Below are 27,807 nucleotides of genomic sequence, written 5' to 3' on the forward strand. Positions count from 1 at the left end.
GGATCAATTTGCCTTCATTCGATCCATTCGATCAATGCCGGCATGATTATATTGGCGTTTTAATTAAACTACTCCGGTCAGACCCACTCCGGAGATTTTCTTCGCTACCGTCAACGGGCTCAACGGGCCACCCTTACTCTATAAGACTAAGCACTAAGCACTAAGCGGAACTGTCTCAGAACTCATCCTCGGGGTTTTAACAGGGGAAGAAATCATGTGATGATTCACAGTCCACCCAAGAGACGTGTTCTCCTGAATTTGTGCTTGGCTTCAAACCACTGGTCACTGCTTGCTTTTCTGGATAATTTCGGACCTTCTGGCAAGTGGATCCGTCCATTGCGTTCTGGACTCGAGACTTTGGGCTTCAGAAAAGGCCGACTTCGCCGATTAACCCCTGGGCTACGACAGCACAACGCTCGATTGCGAACATAGGTAATGAGTCGCTGTATGATTATCTTCAGTCCTACTTGGAATCCCACATCACCTCGTTCAACTTCAGGAGAGCATCCGCACTGGCTTTCTTGGCAGCCATGAACTCCTCGCGGTTGTCCGCGCCCCGTGGTCCGAGCAATGCATCCGAGAAGCAGAGGTCGATGAGAATCTTAAGCTCCTCGTACGTAAAGGGTTCGCCATTTCCAGCGGCCAGTGCCTTCTCTCCGTGAGCTGCAAACGATTCCTTTTCTTCTTTCGCGTAGTCAAGAGCCTTCTCGGCCCCCTCCAGGAACCAATCGAGGAACTTGGCACTGCGGGGGAGAGCAACCACCTCGTGATGCTCTTCGTGCGGGCTAGTTGCCCCGTCGTGGGCTGGGTCCTGCGTGGGATCTATGATGATGTTTTTTAGATTCTGCTGCAGAACGAGCACGTCCAGTTGAAGGCGCAGAGCTCCGTTTTCATTCATGGCCCCAATCAGATCAGTGTGCGCCACAAAGATCTGGTCGATGAAGCGAGCTAATCCTGAGGTAATGAACCATCTTTCAGACGTTCTGAGGTAGGTTGAAATGTTAGTGTCAAAGCCGATCAGATCACTGTTCAACTCCAAGATCGTGGGAGATGCAGCAGTGGGCTGGTTCATCAAGATGTGCCACCAATGGGTGGTAGTGCTGGGAGACGGCGTCGTAGGTTCGGAAGCGCGTGGGTTCCGAGGGTTGGGTCCGGCCATCGTCCTTTTCAGCATATGAATGATGCCGCACCGAATGTCAATGTGTAGAGCGAACAGAGCCGTGTAGGCAAGTTCGCGCAGTGATTCGAGTGTGTTGTCGAATATAACTGCGGTTTCCTGGTTCAGTGGCAAGTATATCGGTTGGCTAACACCGTCAAGCTTAGATTTCATTGCCCCTATCAATGTCCAACGACGGTTTTGGGGCCCGGTCTCAGGACGCCGGGCATCCGAGGGGGGCACTGTGATCTGGCGCAACTGGGCCAGGTGGCTCGCGAACCATTGCTGTATCCATGTCAGTATGTATGATAAAGCGCAGGACTGGAAGGACAAACGAACCATGCTATTGTAAAGGAGGGACAAAGCCACGACGGTCTTGGGGTCGGATATGATGTCGTAAGGTTCTAATGGTACTTCGGAGGTAAGTTGCAGAAGAAGCTCGATTTCCTACCCTTTGTCAGTATATACTCATTATAGAAATCTCTCCATAATGTACCTTATCTACGAGTGTCCATTTGTCGTTGGTCGCGTCCTTCCAGAGCTCGGCAACAGTATCATGGACGTCTCCCGCTTCAGCAAAGCCTGCAGCAGCCTTGAGCCGAGGCTCACCCTTGTCTCGCGGGGAGAGCTTCGTCACAATGGCTAGTTCCCGGATAAGCAAGCTTTACATATGTTCAGAAGCGTCGGAGTCTCTCACCTTTATACCATCCACAGCACTTATCATAATAAGTCACGATCTGAGTAAGCAGAAGTTGCGTGAAGGCTTGATCATGAGGAATGCTCGAGAGCATTTTGCTGAATTCCTGGATGATTGACATAAACTTGACCGTGCCCTGGAATGTGGTCAATATCAAGATTCAAGATGCTTATGCCGAAGTAAGTACCTTGAACACGGGTCGAGGCGAAACAGTAGACCATTGGGGATCTTCTGTAAATGCATCGGGCGAGACGATAGTGAGGTTACAAAGGTCTGTAACTGTATCATCGAGCTGAGGCAGAAATACGTTGACCAAAAAGTCATCCAGGAAGGATGTCAACGTGGTCATCGCAAGATCCGAATCCACCGGCACAATCTCCTTGAGCCTTTGGATAAACGAAAGAGACGGTGGTAGCAGGAGACTGATATTGAACACACTTGGCTCGATGAGGATCTTATGCCCAGTACCCGAGTTGCCTTGTCTAGCATCAGTGTTGTCAGTCACAGCAAATTTCTGGTTGGATTTGGTCACTAAGCCAGGCACAGATGATCTCAGGATCTCGTCCAGCTCGGTCTGCTCGGCCTGAATTTCTGTCGTTTGATCTGTTTCGGACAGTTTGAACATTTTCTGCAACCGGTTAGTGCCCAGCAAGCCTTCGTTCATGCTATCCCGCATACCTTGTTCTTATCTCGTTGACCGGTGTAAAATTGACGTCTAGCGTCAGCGTCTTCATCCCTCGGTCGGTACTCTCCATCAGTGGCCAAGTAGTCATGCATAAGCGAGCGGATCTAAGATAAGCAAATGTTAGACAAGAAAATTGTTTTCCCCATGGGAGTGATGTCCTACCTCGCTCTGATAAAGCTTCCACAGCTCCTTGAACCCACCAGCAAGGGTGTTACTTTTCGGGATGCCCTCACGTGCTACGATGGCTGCAATCACGTCATGGACGACGCGATGGCCCTCGGCAATGGACTCGAATTTGGCGTACAATGTCCATAAGAATTCAGACAGCACGTGGCCACGTTTTTCGATGGTCTCTGTTGCCACTCCGCTTCTGTTATCTTGGGCTGCGAAGCCGCGCGTAGACAGATCAGGGTAACGTGCATCAATTTCAGCATTCGTCTTGTCGACGACTGAAAACAATTCGACAGGGAGCCTCTGCTCTATTCTGTCAACAGCGATGTCAAGGTGACCCATCTTGTTGAGCGCCTCTATCAGTAGTTGAATATAGTAAAATGTGTCCGCTTCTGGGTTGCGAGAAGCGTCTTCCACCATCGGGTTGGACGCATTCAACTTCGCGAGGAAATTGTAAACCGGGCGTTCCCAGGAGTTGCTGCCAGACCAGCTGGACGAATTGATACCGCTGCCCTCTCCTTCAGCTGTCGGGGGTTTCCACCGATTCGCGCAGTAAGGGGATTTCAGATACAGATGATCGTGCAATTCCTCGATCAAGATATCTGTCAGGGAAGCCTCCTGGCTACCGAAATAAGCGCGAATATCAGCTAGCGCCCCAATGTTCTCGAGCTCAGACCGGCGCAGAAGTCGCAGCGCATCATGCAGCACTTCGACAGCGGCGAGGAAACGCTTGTCCGAAATGCGAGACTCCAGCTTCTCAGGCAACGATTGGATTTCCTGTATCTGGCTGAACAGCTGGATAATATCGTCGTATTTTTGCGATGAGGTAGCCAGTCCTTTCAATTCAGGCTTAGTTGACAACAGACCCGATTTTGCCCCCTCGAGGGCGTTCTTCAAATTGCGCACTCGGGTCTGTGAAGTCTGGATGCTGGTTTGGATCTTATGGTATGTACCGATCGAACTGTTGAAACCCTGATGGTGTTCTAGAAATCCGTATGAGCAATCAAAGCAACCCATCTCTAGGTGTAAAGGCCTCACCATTGACGACCGACTTCAGGGTCTGCTGTATTTGATCGTGGATCTCAAGGAATTCCGGTTCGCGGTCCGCCTTTCCCAACGTGCTCGTGTCCATGAGTTGTAAAGCCACCTGCACCGGGATACAACTTTCGGTAGCCACGAAGTCCCATTCCCGCTGTACCATCTGCAGAACATCTACCCATTCCAGCAAAGATTAGACACGACATTTTTCCAAATCATTCAACAATTGCGAGGGACATGAAAACCAATTCGCACCTTCAATGGCCTGAGAGCCTCCCTGTCCTCCCACGCGAGTAGCAGAACTCATTCCCTTATTGTCCCGTTCCCGTTCCCGTTCTCGTTCGCGACTGCTGCTGCCTCCCAGCCAGCTCGTCTCTCCACGCGATCGACCATCGCGTGAACCCAAAGCCGCCCTCTCTGCATCCCCTTCTCTTGTCCGGGACCGCGACGACGAGTGCTCGGGTTCGCGGTCCCACCTATCACGTCGTCGCTCCGGGGACTGAGCCGGAGATAGGGACGATTGCGACGCCGCCTCGGGGTAGAAGCCACCGTAGCCTCCGGGGCGAAGGTCGCGACTCCCCGAGCCACCGCTGCTGCCTCCTCCTCCGCTTACTCCCCCGCCTCCGTATCCATTGATCCCTAAGCTGTTGCTGCTGTTGCTGCCGTAGCCGCCATCACCGCGGTCGTATCGGCTGGGGTCGGAGTATCCGTATCCGTTCGCGTAGGGGCTTCGGCCGCTCATGCCAGATCACTGCGCCTCGGAGAGCTTGAATCGATATAAGTTACCGAGAGAATTATTGAAAAATCTTTTCTGTAAGGTGTAGATGCGAATTGAATCGGTCGCTGGGACCCTCCGATCTCGAATTCTATGAAGTCTGGGCACTGACGCAGTTGATCAAGCAGGTGGTGACACAAGCATGGTCGTTCTAAGGAACAAGGACGCAGAATTCAAGGCCGTCGAAGCGCTGATGAATTGTAGAAAAGTTTAGCGTAAAGATCCAGTATTCTGTTAAGGTTGCGACAAGCCGGAAGGGGTATGAATGAGGTCGTTGTAGACATCGGAGCTGGCATGTGGAACAGGGAACAATCGATTCCGCGAGGTGTCGCTTGCCCCGTTTCTCCACATTCCCGCCTAGCGCCTGCTTGACCTATTTAGTCTATCAGCCGTCCACAGTAGCTACCTCCTCGTCAATACTACTTATCTGACAAGGAGAATTGTGCCCTTTGTGATTCACTGAGAGGAAAAATGTCCTACGACTGTTTGTTTTACAATGGTTTCACAAATCCATCAAAGAAAACTTCAGAGTAATACAAATACCAGAAATTAAGAACGTGACAAAAGCACTTGGGAATCTAGGTATAATATATTGGCTCCAGGCTCTTAAGTTGAGGTGCAAGTATAACCGGAGCTAGCAGGCTCATTTAGTAATTGCCTTGGTTTCACGCTGCAGCCAACCCCGGGTGTAGTCGTCGTTCTCAAAGAACTTGTGGGTCTTCTCCCAGACCTCAGCATGGTAATCGTTCACCCACTTGAGCTCGGCGTCAGTGAGGAGAGATGGCTCAATCAAGTTCTGGCCGATGGGGGCCATGGTGACGTGTTCAAAGCCCAACCAGGGCTTGTCGCCGAATTTATGCGTCGTCTGGACTTCACGTGCCATGATAATGTCTAAAAACATGGTCAGTCATGTGCAATCAGCATTTTCACAGGTTGAAAAACTTACTTTCGATACGAATACCGAACTTGCCATCTTCGTAGAAGCCGGGTTCTGCTTTGGTCAGCGTCTGAAACACTTGGGCTGCAGGTTTTTGATCTTACCGTCAGAGATGACATTGCCGGGTGCGATGGGGACTTCAGTGTACTGCACGCGCGTGCCAATGCCAATGGGGCCCTCATGAACGTTCTTTCGCAAGATTAGCAGAGCAATAATGCCACAGAAATTGCCTGAGACTCACCAGGTAGGAACCAACACCATGACCAGTTCCGTGCAGGTAATCAAGGCCCTCCTTCCACAGGTGCTGCCGAGCAAGCGCATCAAGCGCAAAACCACTCGTACCCTTGGGGAAGACTGCAGTATCGATGGAGATCAGACCCTTGAGCACAAGGGTAAATGCCTTCTTCTCAAGGTCGGTGGGCTTGCCAAAGTGGAATGTACGAGTTACATCCGTGGTTCCATCCAAGTATTGCGCTCCAGAGTCACAGAGATAGATGGCTGTGGGGTCAATGGTAGAGCAGCTTCCCTTCTCAGGCTTGTAATGGATGACAGCGCCGTTGGGACCTGTAGAAGAAATAGTATCGAACGAGAGGCCAGCAAACAGATCGTGCTTGGATCTGATCTGCTCTAGCTTGTCTGCAGCGTCCACCTCATCCAGGGTGGTCTTCTTGTTGATCAATTCGTTCTCAAGCCAGGCCAGGTACTCCGACAGGGCCGCGCCATCACGGATATGACAAGCCCGCATCCCCGAAAGCTCTACTTCGTTCTTGACCGCCTTGGCGTCGCCAATAGGACTACGGGTCTCTTCGACCTGGTCCTCGCCGCCCAGACTAAGGCTCAGAGCCCAGGAAGCCCTGTTAGACACCAAGAACTTCGAAGCCGCACCGTCGGCCTGCTGCTTCCGAGCCTCGCTTAGTGCTTTAGCGTCCGCAAAAATGGAGTCATAAGGCTTGACCACGACATCCTGACCAAGGTGGACCTTCACCTCCGGTGTCAGCTTATCGTCATCCACGTAGATGTCGACGGTAGTGGGGGTGACAATGGCGTATGAAAAGAAAACAGGGTTATAGGGAATGCTAGAATCAGACTGGTTAACGAAAAACTTTTGCAGAAGAGTGATAATCCAACGGCTGGACGCGATGGTACTTACTCAGAGCCGCGGAGGTTGAACAGCCAAGCGATCTCGTCCAGCATCGCTATGATTCATTAGTCAAGGTTGATCAAGGGAAGCATGGACATGACAGGCGGTAACCTACAGATAACGAAACCAGCCGCTTTCTTGTTCTCCAGTTCTTTGCGCAGATCCTGGATCTTCTCCTGGAAGCTCTTGCCAGCATATTTCTCCAGGTGAACCGTCACCTTCTCCCTTGGGGGAGCCGGCTTGTCATTTTTCCAGACCAAGTCGACAAGGTTCTGTTGGACACCAACGAGGGACGATCCCTTCTTCTTCAGGGTCTCGGAAAGGCTACGAGCACCGGCTATTGACAGTCAGTTTTGTGGACATGTGCCGACTGGAAAGTGTACCACCTCACTCACAGGCTGTAATCAAAGCTGGGTCGACACCAACCACCTTACCACCCTCTGCCTGCTCCGTGGTCCTGAATCGAAGTTTAGTCTCTGGGCCTGAGAGCGGATGCGTTTTGATCTCCGTACCATTCTTGCCATGTTGGAACACCCTCGACACCCCGCTTTAGCAGAACCCAGTTGTCGTCGAGCTGCTTGGCAGCCTGGTTGAAGTAACGGCCGTCCGTGGACAATGCTGCCTTGGACAAGGAGATGATGGCCGTTCCAGCCGATCCGGAGAAACCCGAGATGAATTCTATGAATTGTAGTGTGAGTTATATGGTGAACGATGCGAAGCCGTATACCAGAGTCGGGGCAAAGGACTCGGGGTAAAGGACAAAAGTGGCGTTCTAACCTCGACGGCCGTCGCATGGCGCAATGTATTCTGACTGGTGACTATCTTCCGAAGGAACGACTTGATAAAGAGTGAGAATGCGACTTCAACAAATGCTGAGAGTTTACCAGAAGCATACTATATACATCCACCTTGTGCTCCTGCATCAACTGCCTCAACCTGGCCAAGCGTTCGGAGGTGTTCACAGTCCCCATTTCGATGGTAAAGCGCGGGGCGGAGCTAGAGAAGGACCTCAACGGGGCAAGGGGTAACTTGCGAGCCGATCGGAAAGCTGATATCCAAGAAAGGCGGATGGGAGGGTGCGAAAAAAGCATCTACTGGCGAAGGTTTGCAAAGGACAGCTGCAAGTGTCCGGAGGAAACGGTGGGATTCTAACAGGTCGGGGTTGCACAAAGCACGCAAGGACCTAAAGGAAGGTAGCGAGGGAAGGGTGGGGTGGCGGCGAAGGATACAATGGTCGTGTGCACAAGGAGCAGCGAGGGTGGAGGATACTAGTGAGTACTACTAGGTATAGTCGTCGACCATTCGATAAGAGCACAAAGCTGAAGGTGTGAGTGAGTGAGTAAGTGACTGGATTGACTGACGAGTACGTAAGGGAAGTTCAGTTCTCCGTAGGAGCTCCGATGGCAGATTGAACTGAAGAGGTGGGGACCCTATGCCGGCCGGCCGTCCTTTGCCGATTGGAAGTAAGTGGGTAAATGCCACGAGATTTGTATTAACCGATACCATACGGTATCTATTTCCCTCCATCCTCTCAATGATGACCACTCCGCCAAAAAAGCATCGCGATGACTATTCCTACATAGTAGCAAACTCAACCATTACTGATTCTGAAACTCTGATCATAGAGTTCACGAAACTGGTGTTAACTATCTCACATTCTTCGCCCAAGCGTTGATGAAGGGATATGGCCCGTTGGTTGGAAATTGAATAACATCCTGCAAGTGCTAGCCTAGCTGGTCACATGTTTTACTCTCAAATTCATCCTTTCCCCCCAGCAACAACGACGCTCAACCGCTGTGATCGTCACAAATCATTTCAGTTGCTATTCTTCCTTCCTCCGGATTAACATTAATACTAAGAGCTTCCCCCCTCCATCCCACTTCTCACCGCCTGACGCTTCGGTAGTAGTGTTATCAACACGTGACACCCCTTAACTATAGATATCGCCCACCATCTATCTATATCTTTCTTTCCCACCGCAAGGAGGCCATCAGTGTTGCGGCCATGTCTGGGGACATTCCGGGTCAAGCCTCGGATGTGCACCTGCTCATCAATGAGGCAAAGACAGTAAGTTGAGCTGTCTTCAAGAGTCAATTGGGGGATAAAAGCTGAATCATTTCTACTTCTAGCTAGTGTCACAACTCTATGATCCGGCAAATACTGGCAACCCCGCTAAAATCCAAGCGATCCAGGAACACCTGCAAGGTCTCCAAAAAAGCCCCCAAGCATGGTTGGTCGCAAATTATCTTCTTGCGGAGCAGAACACAGATCTTAAGTTCTTCGGGGCCTTGACCTTCACCGTAAAGATTAATCAGGATTGGTGCGCATCATCCAGCGAGTCCATTGCACGGGAAATACTAACTCTGGCCGTAGGCAACATCTGAGCACGGAAGAGGCTCAGGAGCTACTTGGACGACTGATTGAACACTATGTCATTCTGGTTAATGGAGGCGAGCGCTCTTTGGTCATACGGAAACTGGCTTCCAGCTTAGCGACGATTTTCCTGAAGCCCGACACTCCCTGGACACGGGCTGTTTGCAACCTAGCGGCTTCCTTGGCAAATGGGAAGTATGTCTCAGAGGAACACTGCAAGAATATTGACTTGAGGAATACTGTGCTTCCTGCCTTGTCTGAGCGCCAGGTGACTTCATTGCTATACTTTTCTAATACCCTGGGAGAAGAGATTCATAAATGGAGCTCCGAAGCCCGTCGCAATCGTGATGATCACCCCATATCTGAGAACATTAAGGACGCTTTTGTACTTGTTGATACTGTTCTTAGTCACATACTGCAACAGGTCGCATCAGGAGCCCATCTGTCTGACGACAGCTTGGGGACCGAGGCCATCAATTCTTACCAAGTGGGTTTATTTGTCCCTGTGCTCGATTTTCATCTAACCTATTCGAACTCAGACATGGATGTCTGTCCGAAGTGCCTTTTCTCTCCGTGACACGATACCTGTATCTCAATTAGCTCCGACCACAACCTATATCGTCCAGAGTATGAGGATTCCAGTTCTATCCAAAGCTGCGACGCAAGTCCTGGTCGAATTAATAGACTGGCGGGACACCGTCTTCACCCCAGAACATATCAACGCCATCTTGGAGTACATTGTTTGTGATCATGGTACCGCACATATCTCTTCACTTATGGAAGGAGATTTCGAGGATGAAAACATGACTTTCTTGGAGCTCCTACTGGCATATTCGACACTTCAGCAAAGAGATCTTTTAACGAAACCATTGGACCCGCAACATGAAAAAATACTCGCTCTGCTACACACGCTGTTTAAAGCGCCCGGTTATGCATCGGTAGACGATCTGGCTTCACCTTTGGTTCTCGAATGGTGGACGGAGGTTGCGGATGATCTTCAAGAAATATACCTGGATTCCGAAGACCAAAACGGACTTGGGCCTGCGAAGCACAATCTTGCCCGCGCAGCACTAGATTGCTTCGACAAACTCAAGTACCCGACTCCAGAAGTGCTACAAAGATGGGGTGATGATGACCGTAGTGAGTTCGGGGCTTTCCGGCGTGACGTGTGTGACTTCCTTCTCGCAATCTATCCAATGCTGGGCGTAGAACTGGTTCAGGTCTTCCAGGAACGAGCAAGGTCGTCCCTTCAGCAGCAAGACTGGCGGACGTTCGAGGCTTCTATCTTCTGCATTGCTCAGCTGTCCGAGGCTGTGGATGAGAACCAGCATGCTGATGAATGCCTGAATTCTATCTTCTTCTGCGATGATTTCGCAAAATTGTGTGAAGGAAATGGAGTGGCCATCCCCGACAAACCACGTCAGACTCTGGTGGATATGCTCGGGAAGTATCAATCATACTTTGAGCGGACACATGCTTTGCTTCCTCGGGTCTTAACGTTCCTTTTCGCGTCCCTTGACGTTGGTCCCTGCGCGACAGCAGCGTCCAGATCAATCGCGCATCTCTGCAAGTCGTGTCGCAATGCTCTCACGCTGGAGCTTCCTGCCTTCATCGAACAGTTTGAGCATTTCCGTTTCAAGCCCACCGCCACGGCTCACACTATGGAGAAGGTTTTGGAGGGCATCGCTGCGATTATCCAGACCGTACCCGAAGATGAAGCGAAGGCTCAATTCCTTGAAAGGATTCTTCGGATCTTCCATGAGCAGGCAACCGCCGCCCGGGAAGAAGCGGTTAATGGACTCATTGAGCAAGCCCAAAGCCGTGCTCAACTCGTGCTACGATGCATCGCCAGCATCGGCAAGGGTCTCCGAACAGATAGCGAGATCAACTTGGATTCCAGCGAAGATAAGGAAGCGGATGCCTACCCGCCAACTTTCTGGAATATGGGCAATGGCGCTGTTGTACAAAACCTCATCATGCAATGCATGCAGCTCCTCATGGCTGACTTCCCCGTGGATGTGTCGATTATCGAAGCTGCGTGTGACATACTGAAAGCCGGCTACACCGAGAGGACCGGTCCCTATGTTTTCCCACCGATGATGACGGTCAACTTTGTGAAGAGCATACCCCTGGGCAGTGCCGGTACCGACATGGTTATGGGCACCGCCTCAGCTTTCCTTGCCTCCCACAGCTCCCACCCACAGCGTATCCGTGACGAAACTGCTGCATTGATCATTCACGTTTACGAGACTTTCTGCTGGATGCACGAAAAGCCAGAGTGTTACGATCCCGAAGTCGCCAACAGTGGCATTGATTTCCTGACACGCTTGCTTCCGAAATACCACCCATTCCTTTTCGCGCTCACGTCCCCGCCGCAGGCACCTAATCCGACGGCTGCTCAGCAGCGACCGTCTGTTCTGGAAGCCATCTTGAATTTCACACTAATTTCCCTGCGAGGCCCTGAGCCCCTTCCACTTCGCTCTGCCTCACAATTTTGGGTGAGCGTGTTGAATCTTCCCGGTGACGCGCCGCCCATCCAGAATGCCGTCCGCGAATGTCTCCCTGCTCTTTGTCGGATCCTGATGTCTCAATTTGCCGGCAGATGTGCCCGGTCGGACCTAGAACACCTTTGCGAGGTATTCCGGAAAATCATATTCAAGCAACAAGGAGCTGCCCGACCGCATCTTGCTGCCGCGCTGGCCGAGTTGGACGTGGCCGTCGAACAACACCAGCGGCCATCTATATCGCCAGAAGAACGACAGCGCCTCCTTGCATCTCTGTTGGCCGCAAGGGGTGCCAAAGCGCAGACCAGTCAGTTGATACGCTCGTTCTGGGTCAAATGCCGTGGCGCGGGCTTTGATTACGTTGGTTAGGGGTCTCAGGGTAGTCTGGACATGATCTCAACAATAAGCTATTTTTGTCCTTGAGTCGCCAGGACCGTTCACTTGCGAGCCGAATGATAAAAGACGCCGTAGTTAACGTATGCTTATGACTATAGTGTAAAGCATAGAAAAAGTCTCTGTTCCCAAGGTGTGTACAATAATGGTTAGTAAGTCCTGCCTGAGCCAGCTGGAGTTAGAAGCTGAGACCATCTACTTGGTCAGAGCTGGACTACACATTACCTACCTTGTTCTCTAATTACTCCTTCACATGGCTATTTCGTGTAAGAATAATCACTGCCTCAGGCATCACAAACTGTTGATTTTGCCGTCGAGCGGGGGGCGATCAGCTCGAAACTGATTTCCATCCGCCACTGAGGCGGTGCGTCCAACACTCGACAGCACTTAAACTTGAGGACCGGATAAACAAGCGAGTACCTGATCTGTTCAGCAGTGGGCAAGCGACTTCCTATTTTTAGGCCTCGACCCTCATTGCTATGGGTATGCGTCTTCTCATTCCGGCAAGCCAGTTGCAGTTCACCAACTGGTGATTTGTTGTCCGCCAGAATCTCCAATCGGTCCATCTCCAACCTCCCCCGCCTGCGCAATGCATCAGGCTCAAGATTTGCAACGCAAACATGCAGGCGTTCTGATTTGGGTGCTAGGGATGATCATCATCCAATGGGGCGACGTCATGGCCTGCGACAGCCTCTGAGTTCCCCTTTCTGTGGGCTTGGTCAGTGCTTCACAGCCTCGTGTTTCGGCTTAGACGCGATGGTGGATCTCGCGCCTGGGGCATGGGACAACATAAGAAGTTGCGAGATTTCCGGCGCGTCCTCGCTCAGCAGCACCTGACCATTTTCCTGCCATGCCTGTCATCGCCAATACCCCCGAAGCACTTCTCGGCCGCACAGACTCCCTAGACCCCAATACAACATGTCAGGGGCTGACCAACAGTGGACGACCATGCCGGCGGGCGCTCGCCGATCCAGCGGACCGGTATTGCTGGCAGCATAAGGACCAGGCCGTGGCGGCGGATTCCCCGGGGACCAGCACGCCATCCTTCAACCCCAACAAGCCCCGAACGAGCATCGACACCCTGCTGGACCGATTAGGGGTGCTCAACATCAACGAGGCGCCGGCGGGGTCCGAAAAATGGCGCCCGCGGCCCAACAAGCCACAGAAGCGACAGAAGAAACGGACCATCTGCTGCTGCTTCGAGGTGATCGAGGAGGAAGACATCCGGCCGCCGCGACCTGTCAGCAGCGGCAGGCCGCCGTCGCGACCAGCGGCCGTGCCTCAAGCCAACCTGCTCTCCCCGAACCAGATCCCGACGCGGCCGTCCCCGCAAACAGCACACAACTACTCGTCCTCGTCGTCCGGGATCCCGGACTCGTGGATCCCACCGAACCTGAGCCCGGAGACGACGTCGACGCTGGCAGCCGAGCTCGAAAAGCCGATCTCCGAGGCCGACGAACCCGGCTATATCTACATGTTCTGGGTGACGCCCACCACCGCGGATGGAGATGGCACTCGCGGACCCCCACCAGCCGAAGTAGCCAGCTCGCTGCTGCCACCGGGGAAGTCTGCGCCGGGCCGCGAGCGCCGGGTCAGCGACGCGATCGGCAAGGCGCGGGATCTCCGCGCGCTGGCATCCGCGCCCAGCGGCACCAGCCCGGGCACGATCCGCCTGAAGATTGGACGGGCGAACAACGTCCAGCGGCGGCTGAACGAGTGGTCGCGCCAGTGCAGCCACCACCTCACGCTGATCCGGTACTACCCCTACACGCCGTCGACGCCACACGTGTCGCCGTCGCCGTCGCGGTTCGGCGGCGGCGACGCGCACGACAACGCCGCGCTCGAGCCGGGCCGGAAGGTGCCGTACGTGCACCGCGTGGAGCGGCTGATCCACCTGGAGCTGGGCGACGTGCGGGTGCGCGACATGGGCAAGTGCCCGGACTGCGGCAAGGAGCATAAGGAGTGGTTCGAGGTGACGGCGGAGAAGAGCTCGTTGAAGCGGGTGGACGATTGCATCCGGCGGTGGGTGAAATGGGCGGAGACGCAAGAGAAGCAGCGAAGCTAGATTTTGGGAAGTGTGAGTCTGAGTCTGCACTGCATTATTTGAACCATCCACCAGCCAGCCAGCCAGTCAGCTAGCAGAATTAATATACCCCGACAATGTAGAACATACAATTCCATACACTTTACCCTTGTTTAACGCCCCATGACCTTGACCTTGACCTTGACCTTGACCCTGCTACCCACCAAGCAGAACCCATACAATGAATAAAGATACAGAGCACCCGACCCAACCTCAGCTTTACCCATCCTACCCACCCCAAATCCACTCAACCCCAAGACCTCACCCTCGAACCCCCACTCCAAGCGCAACTCCCAACTCCTCCCCGCGGAAAACCCTCATCGCGATCCTCCCACCCCAAAACAAAACCCAGCCCCAACCCCAAAGCCCCAACCCCAACACAACCGTAACCACCAAGACCGGCCCAAGCACCAACATAGCCAGCGCAGCGAAAATCGCGGCCGCCACGCCAGCGGAGACGACCACGCCGCCGAGAAACAAGGCCACAGGCACACCGGAGCAAATCAGTTGCGCGAGAAGTAGCGTGGAGAGGAGGGGGTGCTGCGTGGTGAGCTGCGTGATGCGGTTGAGCATGTTGCCGTTGGTTGTGGTGTTGCCGTTGGTTGTTGTGTAGCCGCCTGCTGGATGTTCGGCATGGTGGTGGACTTTGTGGGGGGATGCGCTGCGGTTGCTTTCAGGTTTGAGGATGTGATGGGCTTTGAGGGCTTGATTGTCGGCGTGGGTGTCGTTGCGTGGTTCTTCTTCTTCTTCTGGTTGGAGTGGGGGTGATGGTGATGGAATTGCATCGGCGGAGGCGAATTGCGAGGGGATCATGGGGTCGATCTCTGGGATGGCCATTGTTTCCGTTCTTTCCTAACCCTTGGGGGTTCTAGATGGATGGTCAGATTCAAAGAAACTAGCTTTAACCGTAACAGATCTCTCCAGGAGTTAGAAGTTGCATAGCAGCAGCAACATACCTCAGCTCCGAACAACCTCAGAAGTAGATTGAGCCAAAACAAACAACGGACCGGACCTGCACTAACGGGAACTACTGCCAAACGCCGGCACCCAGTGATCGACCGTATCTGTAATACCGTCACGCAGCGTACATCGTTCCTTCTCCAGGATCACATGATCCGTCACGGAGTGTACACCTGTAATAAAACGGCAAAACCACCGCATTATGTTAAGGTTCGGGCGATCAGGGAACCGTCCCTTTCAACGAGATTCGAGAAGCAGAGTCGTCCATCTCTGAGATCTTTGGCATGTTAAGCCCTGGTTTGGATCATTTGCCAGATTTGAGCCATTCTATACGAGTTGCGCTTGTCACCTGTTGCCTGTTGCTCCAGGGAGGCGAAATGCACAGTGGAAGAGGGGAGGGGAGAGCAACCCTGAGGGATTTGCCGCAGCTGCGTGGATAGGCTATGGACCCATTCATTCACCTTCACCTAAGATTGGGGCCTAGGCTGGGAAACTACTGGAAGGGACTCCACTTCCTTTCGCAGTTTAATTCCCTCACCGAGAAAGCTTCCTACGTGGAATCGTGGACAGCCAAGAAACTGATTTGTCTAGGAAATGGGCTCATTGCTCGTATGGATCAAATGTACAATCATTATGCAGGGGGAAAATGAAAAAGAACATCTAATGCAAGAAGTGCCGGCCTGCTGTCCCAACTTTTTGGATCTCTCTCAAAACGCCCGCGCGATGGTAGAAATAAACAGGACATACAATTACACTTCCACTTCCACATCCCCCTACCAGCCCCGCTTAGCCAGCTTGTCAGCCTCGGCCATGTGCGAGACATTGATACCGACCATAGCCTCGCCCAGACCCTCGCTGACCTCAGCCAGAACCTTGGGGTCCTTGTAATGAGTCACAGCCTGCACGATAGCCTTGGCGCGCTTCTTCGCATCACCGGACTTGAAGATTCCGGAGCCGACGAAGACACCGTCGCAGCCCAGCTGCATCATGAGCGCGGCATCGGCGGGCGTGGCCACGCCACCGGCGGCGAAGTTGACCACGGGGAGACGGCCCTTCTCGGCGGTCTCGCGCAGGAGCTCGTACGGAACCTCCAGCTGGCGGGCATAGGCACGGAGCTCGGGCTCGGGGTCGGCGGACGATTGGAGGATCGCGCGGGCACGCGCAATGTCGGCGTTGACGGTGCGCATGTGCTTCACGGCCTCCACCACGTCCCCGGTACCGGCCTCACCCTTGGTGCGGATCATGGCGGCGCCCTCGGCGATCCGGCGGAGGGCCTCGCCCAGGTTGCGGCATCCGCAGACGAAGGGCACCTTGAAGCCGTGTTTGGTAACGTGGTAGACTTCGTCGGCGGGGGTGAGGACCTCGGACTCGTCGATGTAGTCGACGCCAATGGCTTCGAGGATCTAGAAAGAGGAGAGAAAGGTCAGCTTGCGAGAACGAGGGTCACAGACACAAAAAATGGATGCGGGGTTGCTCATACCTGGCACTCGACAAAGTGGCCAATACGAGCCTTCGCCATCACAGGAATGGTGACGGCCTCCATGATCTGCTTGATCATGCCCGGGTCGGACATGCGCGCCACTCCACCCTGTGCTCTGATGTCGGCGGGGACACGCTCGAGCGCCATGACAGCGGCGGCACCAGCCTCTTCGGCAATGCGAGCCTTGACAAAACGTGTTAGCATTCACGGATGGTTCACATCAACGAAGAAAATCATACCTGCTCGGCATTGACAACGTCCATGATCACGCCACCCTTCAACATCTGGGCCAAACCGGCCTTGACAGTGAAGCTGTCGGTAGCACCGTTCTGTTGAGCAGCCATTGTGAGAGGAATTGGAGGTGAGCTTAGCAAATTGCTGCAGGAGAGAAGAGAAAATGGGTAATGTACAGAAGAAAGAAGAAAAGGACTATGCCACCTTGGGGAAGACTTAAATATGAAAGAAAGGAGAAAGAGAAGGACAGAGAGAGTCTGGAGTGCCTGTGAGTCAACGAGGATGAACTGATTATCTCAGCTTCGCCCGCCGGAGAGCGAGCGTACAGTGTGGACTCTGCAGTGGCAGTACCTTAGAAACCTTGGGAAACCAGGGTCTTCTACACCAATGACAGGACAGTCCGACATTACCCCTCGTTCTTTTTCTCCCCCGCCGGCGGGGGCCCGGTTCTTTGAGTTGGGTCCAACCGGTCTTACTGGTTCAACTGATCCAATATTCTCTCGCCGTCATTGGCAGGACGGACCACGAGCCATTCACCGTGTCGCCGTGCCTCTGAGCCCTCCGTTGACATGCCCGATCCATGGCTGGTGGGAATCCCGACTAGTCCCGGAACGTCGGAACAACGCGCGATTAGCTTTCCGCGGGCTTTGGCAGCGGCTGTGCTGTACTGTATCCCAGCGTACCCAATACGCCACTTCACGTTATCACCCAGTATGCCTTGGTAATACGAAAACCTGGTTTGCCTTAAGGCATTAATAATGCCGGGGTCTAGATTGCCAGTAGCACTTCGAAGCCGTTGGCCACTCACTTTGAAAGAGGATCTATACATGGAGACTACAGACCAAAGATGCGACATAGTGTAGAGAACAACAACCAATCATGACGCATCCAACCAGCACACAAGAGGATCTACTCGTCTTCAAGCAGAGACCGAAGTTCATCTCCTAGGAGTTCTGAACAGCAACGACACCCGAGTCAACCCCAGTGACGTCAGCCCGCGCTCCCTCCGCATCCCAACTCCAACACTTCCTCCCTCTCCTCGATAGCATATCTCTTCCCAACCTCACCAAGCCTGTTTAACAATTGCAATTCCTACCACCATACAACCTCCCAACCCTCATAAACCCAGCCAACGGAAACCCTCACCGTTTCGCCAAGCAATCAAGCATACAACCCCATAACAGATTACCAGCAAAGCCGCGAACGAACCAAACGAAGTTCAACGATGACATCCTTCCTCCTCTCCCGCACAACAACCACCCTCCTAGGTACCGGCCTAGGCCTGGGCCTCAGCCTGACCCTGCACCCGCTCTCCCCCCTCCGCGCCGCCCCAATGCAATGCCAATACTCAGCCCCGTACTCCCGCCCAGAGTCGCACGCCTCCCCCGACGCCGGCTGGACCATCAACTCATCCGACCCATCGCTCCTGAAACAGGGGACCACGGGGCCGATCCTGACGGCGTCGAACATGCGGCAGGTCAGTCTGGGGAGCGTGCTGGGGCTGGTGGTGGGCGTGGGGCTGCGGGCGTTCTCGCGGGTGCTGGTCGTGTTGATCGGGATGGGTATCGTGGCTGTTGAGGTATGTGGGCCCTTGCACCTTCTTGATGAACTATAGAAACCTCTGATTGGGGTGGGAGAACTCGCCCCTGGTCACTGGTGATATACCTGCAAATTGCTAACACTAATTGTCTGACACAGTGGGCCGCGGCGAAGGGGTACAACATCCTCCCTATCAACACCTTACAGCGATACGTGAAGCGGGTGGATTTGCAGGGGGCCGTGTCCAAGCATATCCCGTTTAAGTTGAGTTTCGGGGCTACGATGGGGTTGGCTGCTTTTGCGCAGTTCTGAGTTTTCATGGGGTGTGGTGATGGTCATGGTGATATCGACTGTGATGATAGTGTACAGTACGAATGGTACTTTACTGCGCGCTTAATGTAGAATACAAGATGATGGTGCTGGACAGTCAACGCCGCCGCGAATATAAGCGGTGTTCTCCCAAAGCCAATATCGATTATACAGAGTATGTGTTCTTTGTTCTGGTGTTATACAGGGTATCATATTTGAGTTTCTTTGCACATGCAGGGAGGCAATCCAATCCGATCCCCATATGCTCGCTCGTCTTAAGCCAAGGACAGCAGCAGCAGCAGCAGTAGCAACCGACGAGCCAAATTGCAAGGACGGCAGAAAGGAGGACCACAGCTTAAGCCAGAACCAAATCCTCCAAGACGCCTTCCATCTCCTCGCGCGCCAAGGGCACTCCCAGAATCTCCATGCCGCTGGCATCGATGCGCGAGGTGATCATCTGGTGATCGTGGAACTCCTTGAGTAAAGTCCGGAACATCATCTCGGAGCTGGCGATGAACTCCTCGGCGGCCTTCTGGTAGAGGGCGCGGAACTCGATGCCGGCTTCCTCGCCGCGGGAGCCGCCGCCGCCATTGCCGGCTTCCCCGGGGCCCATCTCATCGTCCGACAGGTGGTTCTCGTCCGTCATGGAGAGGAGCTCCGTCAGCAGCAGCTGGTATAGGTTGCGGGCGTTCTCGGGCAGACTCTTCAGGACGAACTCAACGCCTTCCTTGCCACCAACGCGCTGGCCCTTGCGGCCGAGTAGGGCGCTGACTTCCTCGACGACGTCGAGTTCCGGGTCGAACGGCGCGAAGGTTGTGCAGTCGTGGAAGACGAAGTTGAATTGGTCGCGCAGGTTGAGGTCCCACATCAGCAGCACGTTGGGCGTGTCGGCCGTCGCGAGGAGGTTGATCTTCGGAGTGGCGGCCAGGCGCGCGAGGAGGGCTTGGTTGGCGGCGCGCCGGAGCGAGGGCGCGTCGATACTGTTGATGAGCACGGTAATCGGGGGGTGTTCGGGGCCGCGCGCGTTGAGGCTGGACTGCAGCAGTTCCAGAACCTCTTGCGGCTGCGAGCCCATCTTCGATGGGATGTCGGCGCCCAGCACCGCGGTGACTATCGTCGCGAATATCGAGCGGATCGACACGCCCGGCGTGTGGCCGTTGACGATTACTACGGACGGCGAGGCGGAGACGGCCTCGTGTTGCCGGTACTGCCAGTCGGCGAACTCCTGCAGCAAACGCCGCTTGGATCCGTACCCGTACAGGCAGATATTAAACCCCTGATCGAACTCGAAGTCCCATTGCGGGAACGACCGGCAGTGTAGGTCCAGCAGCAACTCCTTCTCCTCCCGGAACGGATCCACCCACTGCGCCATCTTCTCGAAGTACTCCTCGTGCGTCAAGAGGTTCACCTTGTTGAGGTTGCTGTTCGACGTCCGAGGGGGTCCGGCCCGGTTCTGGAAGAAGTAGCGCTCGTGCGCCGGGAGCTCGCCTTCCGGCGTGGGCGAGCGTTTGTTCTTTGCGCCCTTCGGTCGTCCGGCTCGACGTTTGGGCGTGGGCGCCGCTGCATCCCCGGCTGCTGGCTCCTCCGACCCTGCTTCGACCGATTGTACCACTCCATCTTCAGTTGGTGCTGCTGTTGGCTCCAGAGGAGCTGTGTCGTTGTCTTCTTGCAGGATCTCCTCCGCTAGACGATCGCCTCCATCCCAGATCTCATCCTCGTCTTGTTCCAGCAGCAGGCGAGCGCTCTTCTTTTTTGCGGACCGGTCGGCGTTTCGAGCTTTGGACGGGGTCGCAGGCGCAGCGGTTTGCTTCGTAGGCGTCGAGAATAGGGCCTTCGCCTTGTTCTTGTGCGTAGGAGTTTTCAACCCCGAGGCTTTGAGGGCAGCTGGGGTTTCCGCGGTGGGCTTCTTCGGGGTCGACTTGAGTTTCTTCGCCGGGGTCCCTTCAGGAGTTTTCTCCCGGTCTACCTGCCCGTTCACGGAGCCATTGGTAGTTGTATTTGTGGTCCTCGGCCTCTTGGGCGTCGAGACAGGACGCGGTTCGTCCGAATCTGGTTGCTTGCGTTTCATTTTAGTTACTTTGTCAGGGAAAGAGAGCGGGAAACGGGACGGAGAAGAAATACCATTCAGACACAACACAAAGCGATCCCCCAGATTTGGCTAAAAATAAAGGACACTAAACACAATGACGCAAGGGGAGCTTTGGGGATAAGCAGCAAGCAGCGCAGCTTTCTTACTCGGATAGAGGAATGTTCTACCGTAGAGCCACTCCTCGTGGCTTTTGCTTGGGCGCGTCTCGAACACGACTGATAGGGCCGAGGGTTTCTCCGACTCCGCGATATCGGAAGCGGCATTTCCTCGCCGCCCATCGCATCACTGCGGGACCGGCCTGTGCTCTCATCCGCTCGCCGATACAAGTAAGTCGCGCAGAGTGCCAGACCGAGGACTGAGAGAGAGCTTTGTCTTCATTTTGCTTGACAAGTCTCGTCGTGGTTGCTTGGCAGTGGTCTCGCACGTCTGCTTTGCCTAAGCAGGAGCTAGCTGGAAGCTCCTGATAAGCCAGTGAGTAATTTGTTTTCGATTCCTCTGAGTCACTTCGTGGCTGTCTACTGCAAGTCCTCCGTATATATACCCAATCTCCCAGGCCACGCATCTTGGGTCCTACATTCCCACCATTATATCAATCGCTTTCTCCCTCGACCCGCTGAGCTGGAAGTTCCTTGCTAACCTCCAATTTAAAGCCTAGGAAGCCCAATGGCTATCCCTGCTCAATCCGCGGCCACCACCATGGCTACCTTCACCCGTATGGTGAAGGGCCAGGTGCGCCATTATTCCGCACCACTCGACATGGCCATCCCCGCCTCCAAGCAGAAGTACATCCCTTCGTCCGGCACGTATCCCAAGGGCTTCTCCGTCTCGGGGACCCACGTCGGTGTGAAGGCCTCCAACACCAAATTCCCCGATCTAGCCCTGATCTCCTCCGAGACACCCTGTGCCGCGGCCGCGGTCTTCACCACCAACAAGTTCCAAGCCGCTCCTGTCCAGGTCAGCCGTAACATCTTGCAGACCCGCCAAGGCCAGGGCATCCGGTCCGTGGTGATCAACTCCGGGTGCGCCAACGCAGTGACGGGCAAAGGCGGGCTGGAAGATGCCATCAACATGGGAGCCAAGGTGGACGAATGCAACGGGCTGAGCGGCGAGGAGCCCAGCACACTGGTCATGAGCACGGGAGTCATCGGACAGCGGTATGCTCCCCTATGAACCGCCACAACCCCCGTGGACTCATACTAACCCACCACCTCCAACCGCAGCCTCCCGATCTCCAAGATCCTCTCCCAGATCCCAACGGCACACTCGACGCTCTCGTCCACGCACGAGGCATGGCTCAGCACGGCACGCGCAATCTGCACAACAGACACCTTCCCGAAGCTGCTCTCCACAACATTCACGCTCCCGTCATCACCAGGGCGCACGTACCACCTAGCAGGTATGACGAAGGGTGCGGGTATGATCCACCCGAACATGGCAACACTACTGGGAGTTCTCTGCACAGACGCACCGATCACCGCACCAGCACTGTCCGCGCTCCTCAAGCACGCGGTCTCGCGATCGTTCAACGCGATCAGTGTGGACGGGGACACGAGCACGAACGACACGATCGCGATCCTGGCGAACGGGGCAGGAGGCGGGGCGGCGATCACGCACCCGTCGGCGTCGGACGACTACACAGCGATGCAGCGGGTGCTGACGGGGTTCACGCAGTCGCTGTCACAGCTGGTGGTGCGCGACGGCGAGGGCGCGACCAAGTTCGTGACGGTGCGCGTGCAGAACTCGCCCGACTACGATTCGGCCAAGCTGATCGCCAGCACGATCGCGCGCTCCCCGCTCGTCAAGACCGCCCTGTACGGCCGCGATGCTAACTGGGGTCGTATCCTTTGTGCCGTCGGCTACGCCCAGGGTGTGCGTGACGGCGTCGTCGTACCTGAGCGTACCAGCGTCAGCTTCCGCCCGCTTGACGGTAGCCCCGAGCTTAAGCTGCTCGTTAACGGCGAGCCCGAGCAGGTCGACGAGGACCGCGCCGCTGTCATCCTGCAGGAGGAGGACCTCGAGATCGTCGTCGATCTTGGCGGCGGTGACCTCGGCGACAAGGGCCGCGGCGGCGAGGAGGCCGTCTACTGGTTCTGCGACTTCAGTCATGAGTATGTCACCATCAATGGCGATTACCGGACTTGATCCATCCATCCATCCATCCATCCATTACATGAGCAATAACATTGGTGATTTGAAGCGATGTGTGCGTGAAGAACAAAGCGAAATAGATTGGTCTGGATTGCATATGCGTTACTATCTAATACACTATGATCGATGGTCCTTGTTCATTCGTATATTTTCACAACTCACTTCTACCGCACCTCAATCGTCAACAGCGTGAGTAGAATCCCAGATCGCATGGGAAGCGTTGTCTTGTGATTCGGCATTATGGTTTACCCCAAAAGAAAAATCAATTGGTTGACGTCTATCCGAGCAACAACCCAGATGGTCAAATGCCCTTCAAATACAATTTTCAGGTCTTTTCAACAAATATGGTTACAGATCAGGTAGTGCTATATACAGCTGTGACTTTCCTCCGCCCTTTCTCTTTCTCCCGCAGAGAGCAATGCCTCTCTCGCGCCTTCTTCCAAAAGAAAAATAAGGTGACTAGTCCATACATTCATCAAGAAGTTTAAACCATCCAGATTTTCAAAGCACACAGCCACACACTACCTGGAGAAAATAAAAAAGATGGAAGATATAAAAACATAAAACCCACAATCCCTCTTCTCATGTTTCATCAGAAAGAAATGTCCCTAAGCCTCCCTTGCTTAGTTACCGGGGACGAGGCCGCGGAGGCCTGCGCCGATGTCGCCCTCACGGGCGGCAATCTCGAAGTATCCGTAGATGATCCTAGAGGTGGGTCAGCTATGCCATTTAAAAAAGGAGGCGAAAAAAAAGTTGCCAGGAAACTTACGTCACGGCAAGAAGGATACCGGTACCGCTGCCAAGAGCACCGAGGAGGTCAGAGGCAACGGACAGGGCACCAATACAAGCACCACCGAAGGCAGCAGCGGTAGGAATGACACGCTTGAGCTCCTTGTACATGCTCTGCTCACGGTGACCAGCCATCACAAGACCCTGGTCCTTGAGCTGCTTGGCGACGTCACGGGGAGCGGAGCCGGAAACCTCAATCCAGGTCTTGGAGAAGAGAGCGCAGGCGACGAGCATAAAGGTGATGTAGACAGCGGTGTGGATGGGGTCGAGAAGAGCGTCCTTGAAGTTCAAGGGAGGAGACATGTAGTAGGCGATACCAGAGGAGGCGTGGAGCTGAGCAGTTCCGTCACGGGGCTCCCAGACTCCGAGAAGTCTCACGAGGAGGTTGTCAGAGAAGCGAGAGTAGAGCATCTGGCTGATCAGGAAGATGTTGGAGCACAGAGCGGACTGCAGCATGATGGGCATGTTGGAGGTGTAGAAGAGGCGGACGGGGTAGGATCCACGCATTCCACGCTGGCGGGAAGACTTGACGGGGATCTCAACGCGGAAGCCCTGGAGATAGATGACAGCGGCGAAAACCAGGAGAGTAGCCAGTAAGTTCATGATGTTGGGGAGGTTCTGGCGGTAGAAAGCCTCGCGCAGAGCACGCTGCTTGTCGGACCAGGTCAACAGAAGGTGGAAGAGAGCAATGATAGCACCCTCGAACTCGGGGCCACGGCCAGTGTTGATGGTCGTGGGGGAGAACGCCTTCCAGACAATGGACTCGCAGATGTTGGTCGCAATGAACAGAGAGATACCGCTTCCGAGACCGTATCCCTTCTGGAGAAGCTCATCCAGGAGGATAACAACCAGACCAGCAACGACAAGCTGAACGATCAAGAGAACGCAGATACCAGCACCGAGGTCGCTGGGCTGGCCGTAGAGACCAGTGAGCACGTACACACAGGCCTGGCCGAAGGACAGAATGATAGCGAAAAGCTTCTGAGCAGTCTGGTACAGCTCACGGTCGGTCTTGAGGTCAAGGTTGACATCGATGAGGTGGGTACCAGCGAGAAGCTACATAACCACTTTGTAAGCATGCGAGTCTTGTTCAATCGCGCAGTTGAATTGAGCATACCTGGAAGACCATGCCGGAGGAGATGATAGGGGTGATACCCAACTCCATCAGAGTACCACGGTTACTGGCCAACATCATACGAAGCCAGTAAAGAGGGTCGGAAGTGTCAGAGGAGACAATACCGTACAGGGGCATTTGGCTCATGACAAGGAAGATAAGCAGGGTGAGCTGTAAGGCCATCAATCAGCTCGAGCATTCTCAACAATATCTTGAAATGTGTCACATACACCAGTCCACATCAACTTCTGGTTGAAGGGCACCTTGGTCTCGGGAGCTGCCACCTCCGGGAGGAGGGGCGTGAAGGGCTTGATGAGATCGAGAAACCGAACTTAAAACAAGAGTCAGCAAGCCTTGATCCATTGAGATAAGTAATAGACCGCTGTCGCGAAGACGGATGCGATCGCGTGCAACTCACGTCCGCTCATTGTGACTGTCTTTCTCCCGCAATTGCTGGGCTAAGACTGTCCAAGAGAAAGTGAAAAAAGAAAGAGAAGCTGGAGGCGAGTACCAGCTGAAGGAATGGAGGGAAAGTACAAAAAGAAGAAGAGAAGAGGAGGAGTGAGAAGGGAAAGGATGGGGGGGCGAGAAGGAAGGGAAAGAGAGAGGAAGCAATGATGAGGTTCGGGGAGCGGGAGTGATGGAGGAAGAGTCGCCTCGCTGGCCACTTTCACTCTCCAGCCACGCTAACCCGGTTGAGGCCACTTGGTCGCTTCCACCACTGCACCACTTCTCCATTTCGACTTGCGGCCGTTTTACCTCATCAGGGTCCAGCCACGATGTACTTCGCCAGCATTTTCGCGGGGTTCTCTCGTTACTGATATTATGCAATTGTCTCTTTCGGAAATCCGTGTATTCGGAATATATGAAATTCGTAATCTATCTTCTAACACAGGGTATTGTGTAGACCTCGCAGTGGCAGTTGCAGTTGCAAAGGTATCATAGTACATATAGTAGCCCCTCAATCCTCCCAAAATCAAGGGACGAGCAAACAGCTTCGTCTCTTCTTGTACATACTCACATATGTTGTTCTTGTACAGCTTCCTGCTCCTGTTCGCTGAGAATGTTCCGGACTTGCAGAAGTTCACCCCCAAGGATCGCGTTGTGATAAGACACAGTGTCAGGGACCAACCAAGCATAAACAGTCATCTATCACATTCTCCAGCTCCCCAAGGCGCTCCTTTAGGCCTCTATTCTCTTCCTTGAGAATACCCAGCACACTCCAAGCTTCGGAGGAAGGTACGCCATGGCAAATGTTGCACTTCGAGGAATTATTCCAGGAGCTGGTGATTCCCTTAGGCGTGAGACCCTTGATGACCCGATCGTACGTAGATTGACGTGTTTGCGGGGCCGAGGCAGGCTTGAGCTCTTTCTTCGGGCTTGACTTCACAGGCGCTGATGTAGGAGTCGACAAGGTAACCTGAGAGATATTGGGGGATGGCGCGACGGTTGAAGCCGGTGACTCGAGCACTTCGCGACGGGAAAAGACACTCTCCGCAAGACTTTCATCTCCCGAGTCAAACCCGGAGTCGCTCGTGAACGTACCATTACTGGCCCGTTTCATGCTTCGCTTAGGTGTTTGAAGTTCCGCGGCGAGATCTGAAGTGCTATCATCATCGTCACTAGATCTGATAAGCATCACACTGCGGCGACACGCCTCTTCCTCCCTGCGACGCAACTGCCTTTCCTGCTCCAATTCTTCTGCCATGGCCTTCATGGCTTTCTCCTGCTGAATAACCTTCTCGGCCATGCCATCCAGCTGGATCTTCAGGTTGCCTATACGGGTTCGCGTTATCTCGAGTTCCTCCTGTTTTTCACTCTTATCGGCCAAGACTTCGTGCAAAGCAAACGTCCGCTGCTTATATGCTGCTTGTAGTCGTCTTAGTATGGTGTCTGCGTTGCTTCGTAGTGCGTCGAAAGCATCCCGGCCTTCTAGGTTACTGAACCCAGGAGGAAACAGAGCAGCGTTGATGTCGAGGTTCAAGAACTCGTCGTGCGCGGGTTCCGGAAGCTCAAGCCTGGCTTCTCCTTGGCGCTTCAAGCCGAAGAAAGAGAACGGATTCGACGAAGTGACCTGCTTCAAGGGCGAAGGAGCCGTCATCCGCTTCTGTGCCCGGCTGGTGAGGCCGGTCGGGGCGGTTGGCATTACGTACGGTTCCCGAGCACCTCGTCGCTCCATGGCGTCCTCTTCGTCGTCCGGTTCGTCGGACTGATATCCCACTCCCAGATTCGCGGGCTGCGACCTTCCTTGAAACCAGCCTGACAGGCGTTTCGCACCCTCTTCGAGTCTTCGGCGAGTTGTGTTCTCGGTCGGGGGGTTGGGACGGTGATTCGCGCTGTCGAGGTCTTCGTATGTTTTTGACTGGTCGGAGAAAAGCTTTCGAGAGGGGAGAGGGGCGTGCCGCTGTATAATTTCGGTGTTTGACCGACGGTGGAGGGACGGGTGCGAGGGATATTGTTTTGTCGGTAGTGGAGATACGGTATCCGAGCTCTGTGCTAATAAGGTTACAGGGATGTTCAGGTGGGACGGTCGAACAGCAGCATCATCAGTCGGGCAGGATCCCTCCTCAGTTCTGATCGGGGCCATTGCGGTCGACGAGAGTTTCAGGCTGTCAACAGCAGGCGTGGCTGTAGATGACGGGTGTTCGACGTCTTGGATCATGACTGAGAACTTGACTGGGTGGTAAGAAGGGATGGGGACCTGGAATGATGAAGGGATGTAATCTGTCGCACCACTTGGACACGGACTGGAATGCCACGTCGATATGTTATCCGCTCCAATGCACGGTCACGTATGCCGCACTCAATAGTCAGCTAAGAAGCAAAAGGGGCAATGAAACGAGTAGCTCCCGAAACTGTCTCTTTTCCCGTTGCGGCCTCTTTTGAGCTTGACGCGGTGTATGACAGGCGCGAATGTGAGGGACTGACGACGGGTAGCAGGGACAATGAAACAAGTCTCGAAAATGTCGGTAAGGCAAGGGCAGTGTGTTTTTGGAAGAAGGGGCGCGATTGAGGGAGATGTTTATTCAGGATGATGGAATCGGCCGCCGGGCGATATCGATAGTGGGCAACCCGCACGTGCCCCTGTCAGCGACCGGTGCTAAGGATCCTGCACGTTATACAGTAGTCAATGGATCAATATCATTGAGCTTGAGGAGCGGACTGCGTTAGTGCGATGTTCGGAAAGACGCT

The 27,807-nt window shown here is 54.1% G+C and overlaps 10 protein-coding genes across 10 annotated transcripts; 4 read left to right on the forward strand and 6 right to left on the reverse strand.

Annotated features, from left to right (window-relative positions):
* Positions 1 to 463: 463 nt before the first annotated feature.
* BO97DRAFT_341040 (uncharacterized protein) lies at positions 464 to 7,571 on the reverse strand (the record flags this gene model as incomplete). Its single annotated transcript, XM_025691623.1, has 19 exons — positions 464 to 1,441; positions 1,496 to 1,603; positions 1,653 to 1,798; positions 1,854 to 1,989; positions 2,041 to 2,481; positions 2,532 to 2,642; positions 2,701 to 3,692; positions 3,748 to 3,921; positions 4,003 to 4,484; positions 5,233 to 5,413; positions 5,469 to 5,516; positions 5,564 to 5,648; positions 5,701 to 6,535; positions 6,610 to 6,655; positions 6,716 to 6,937; positions 6,996 to 7,057; positions 7,113 to 7,278; positions 7,378 to 7,437; positions 7,496 to 7,571. 19 exons carry the CDS (start codon positions 7,569 to 7,571, stop codon positions 464 to 466), a joined length of 5,349 nt encoding a protein of 1,782 aa, XP_025553375.1.
* Positions 7,572 to 8,562: 991 nt separating this feature from the next.
* Positions 8,563 to 11,995, forward strand: BO97DRAFT_441708 (putative importin 13). The gene is made up of 4 exons (XM_025698197.1): positions 8,563 to 8,667; positions 8,730 to 8,920; positions 8,974 to 9,460; positions 9,513 to 11,995. The coding sequence occupies exons 1-4, from the start codon at positions 8,605 to 8,607 to the stop codon at positions 11,844 to 11,846; spliced, it is 3,075 nt and encodes a 1,024-aa protein (XP_025553376.1). The 5' UTR covers positions 8,563 to 8,604; the 3' UTR covers positions 11,847 to 11,995.
* Positions 11,996 to 12,251: 256 nt separating this feature from the next.
* Positions 12,252 to 14,051, forward strand: BO97DRAFT_404222 (uncharacterized protein). The gene has a single exon (XM_025694918.1). The coding sequence runs from the start codon at positions 12,721 to 12,723 to the stop codon at positions 13,933 to 13,935; it is 1,215 nt and encodes a 404-aa protein (XP_025553377.1). The 5' UTR covers positions 12,252 to 12,720; the 3' UTR covers positions 13,936 to 14,051.
* Positions 13,999 to 14,909, reverse strand: BO97DRAFT_404223 (seipin co-factor family protein). The gene has a single exon (XM_025694919.1). The coding sequence runs from the start codon at positions 14,788 to 14,790 to the stop codon at positions 14,215 to 14,217; it is 576 nt and encodes a 191-aa protein (XP_025553378.1). The 5' UTR covers positions 14,791 to 14,909; the 3' UTR covers positions 13,999 to 14,214.
* A 591-nt stretch (positions 14,910 to 15,500) lies between these two features.
* Positions 15,501 to 16,783, reverse strand: BO97DRAFT_404225 (pyridoxal 5'-phosphate synthase subunit PdxS). The gene is made up of 3 exons (XM_025694920.1): positions 16,633 to 16,783; positions 16,394 to 16,576; positions 15,501 to 16,316 (listed from the first exon to the last, which is right to left on the reverse strand). The coding sequence occupies exons 1-3, from the start codon at positions 16,735 to 16,737 to the stop codon at positions 15,687 to 15,689; spliced, it is 918 nt and encodes a 305-aa protein (XP_025553379.1). The 5' UTR covers positions 16,738 to 16,783; the 3' UTR covers positions 15,501 to 15,686.
* Positions 16,784 to 17,428: 645 nt separating this feature from the next.
* Positions 17,429 to 18,681, forward strand: BO97DRAFT_404226 (uncharacterized protein). The gene is made up of 2 exons (XM_025694921.1): positions 17,429 to 18,206; positions 18,326 to 18,681. Exons 1-2 carry the CDS (start codon positions 17,853 to 17,855, stop codon positions 18,476 to 18,478), a joined length of 507 nt encoding a protein of 168 aa, XP_025553380.1. The 5' UTR covers positions 17,429 to 17,852; the 3' UTR covers positions 18,479 to 18,681.
* A 149-nt stretch (positions 18,682 to 18,830) lies between these two features.
* BO97DRAFT_476608 (origin recognition complex subunit 2) lies at positions 18,831 to 20,543 on the reverse strand (the record flags this gene model as incomplete). Its single annotated transcript, XM_025700492.1, has 1 exon — positions 18,831 to 20,543. The coding sequence occupies one exon, from the start codon at positions 20,541 to 20,543 to the stop codon at positions 18,831 to 18,833; it is 1,713 nt and encodes a 570-aa protein (XP_025553381.1).
* A 344-nt stretch (positions 20,544 to 20,887) lies between these two features.
* BO97DRAFT_441714 (bifunctional ornithine acetyltransferase/N-acetylglutamate synthase) lies at positions 20,888 to 22,804 on the forward strand. Its single transcript, XM_025698198.1, has 3 exons — positions 20,888 to 21,035; positions 21,215 to 21,718; positions 21,785 to 22,804. Exons 2-3 carry the CDS (start codon positions 21,228 to 21,230, stop codon positions 22,704 to 22,706), a joined length of 1,413 nt encoding a protein of 470 aa, XP_025553382.1. The 5' UTR covers positions 20,888 to 21,035; positions 21,215 to 21,227; the 3' UTR covers positions 22,707 to 22,804.
* Positions 22,805 to 23,267: 463 nt separating this feature from the next.
* On the reverse strand, positions 23,268 to 25,149 carry BO97DRAFT_280642 (translocon subunit SEC61). Its single transcript, XM_025691066.1, has 5 exons — positions 25,034 to 25,149; positions 24,846 to 24,946; positions 24,619 to 24,786; positions 23,482 to 24,557; positions 23,268 to 23,417 (listed from the first exon to the last, which is right to left on the reverse strand). The coding sequence occupies exons 1-5, from the start codon at positions 25,041 to 25,043 to the stop codon at positions 23,336 to 23,338; spliced, it is 1,437 nt and encodes a 478-aa protein (XP_025553383.1). The 5' UTR covers positions 25,044 to 25,149; the 3' UTR covers positions 23,268 to 23,335.
* Positions 25,150 to 25,628: 479 nt separating this feature from the next.
* Positions 25,629 to 27,638, reverse strand: BO97DRAFT_280688 (uncharacterized protein). The gene has a single exon (XM_025691067.1). It carries the CDS (start codon positions 27,275 to 27,277, stop codon positions 25,736 to 25,738), a length of 1,542 nt encoding a protein of 513 aa, XP_025553384.1. The 5' UTR covers positions 27,278 to 27,638; the 3' UTR covers positions 25,629 to 25,735.
* Positions 27,639 to 27,807: the final 169 nt, after the last annotated feature.

This window comes from Aspergillus homomorphus, assembly GCF_003184865.1.
Source record: "Aspergillus homomorphus CBS 101889 unplaced genomic scaffold BO97scaffold_9, whole genome shotgun sequence".
NCBI lineage: Eukaryota > Fungi > Ascomycota > Eurotiomycetes > Eurotiales > Aspergillaceae > Aspergillus > Aspergillus homomorphus.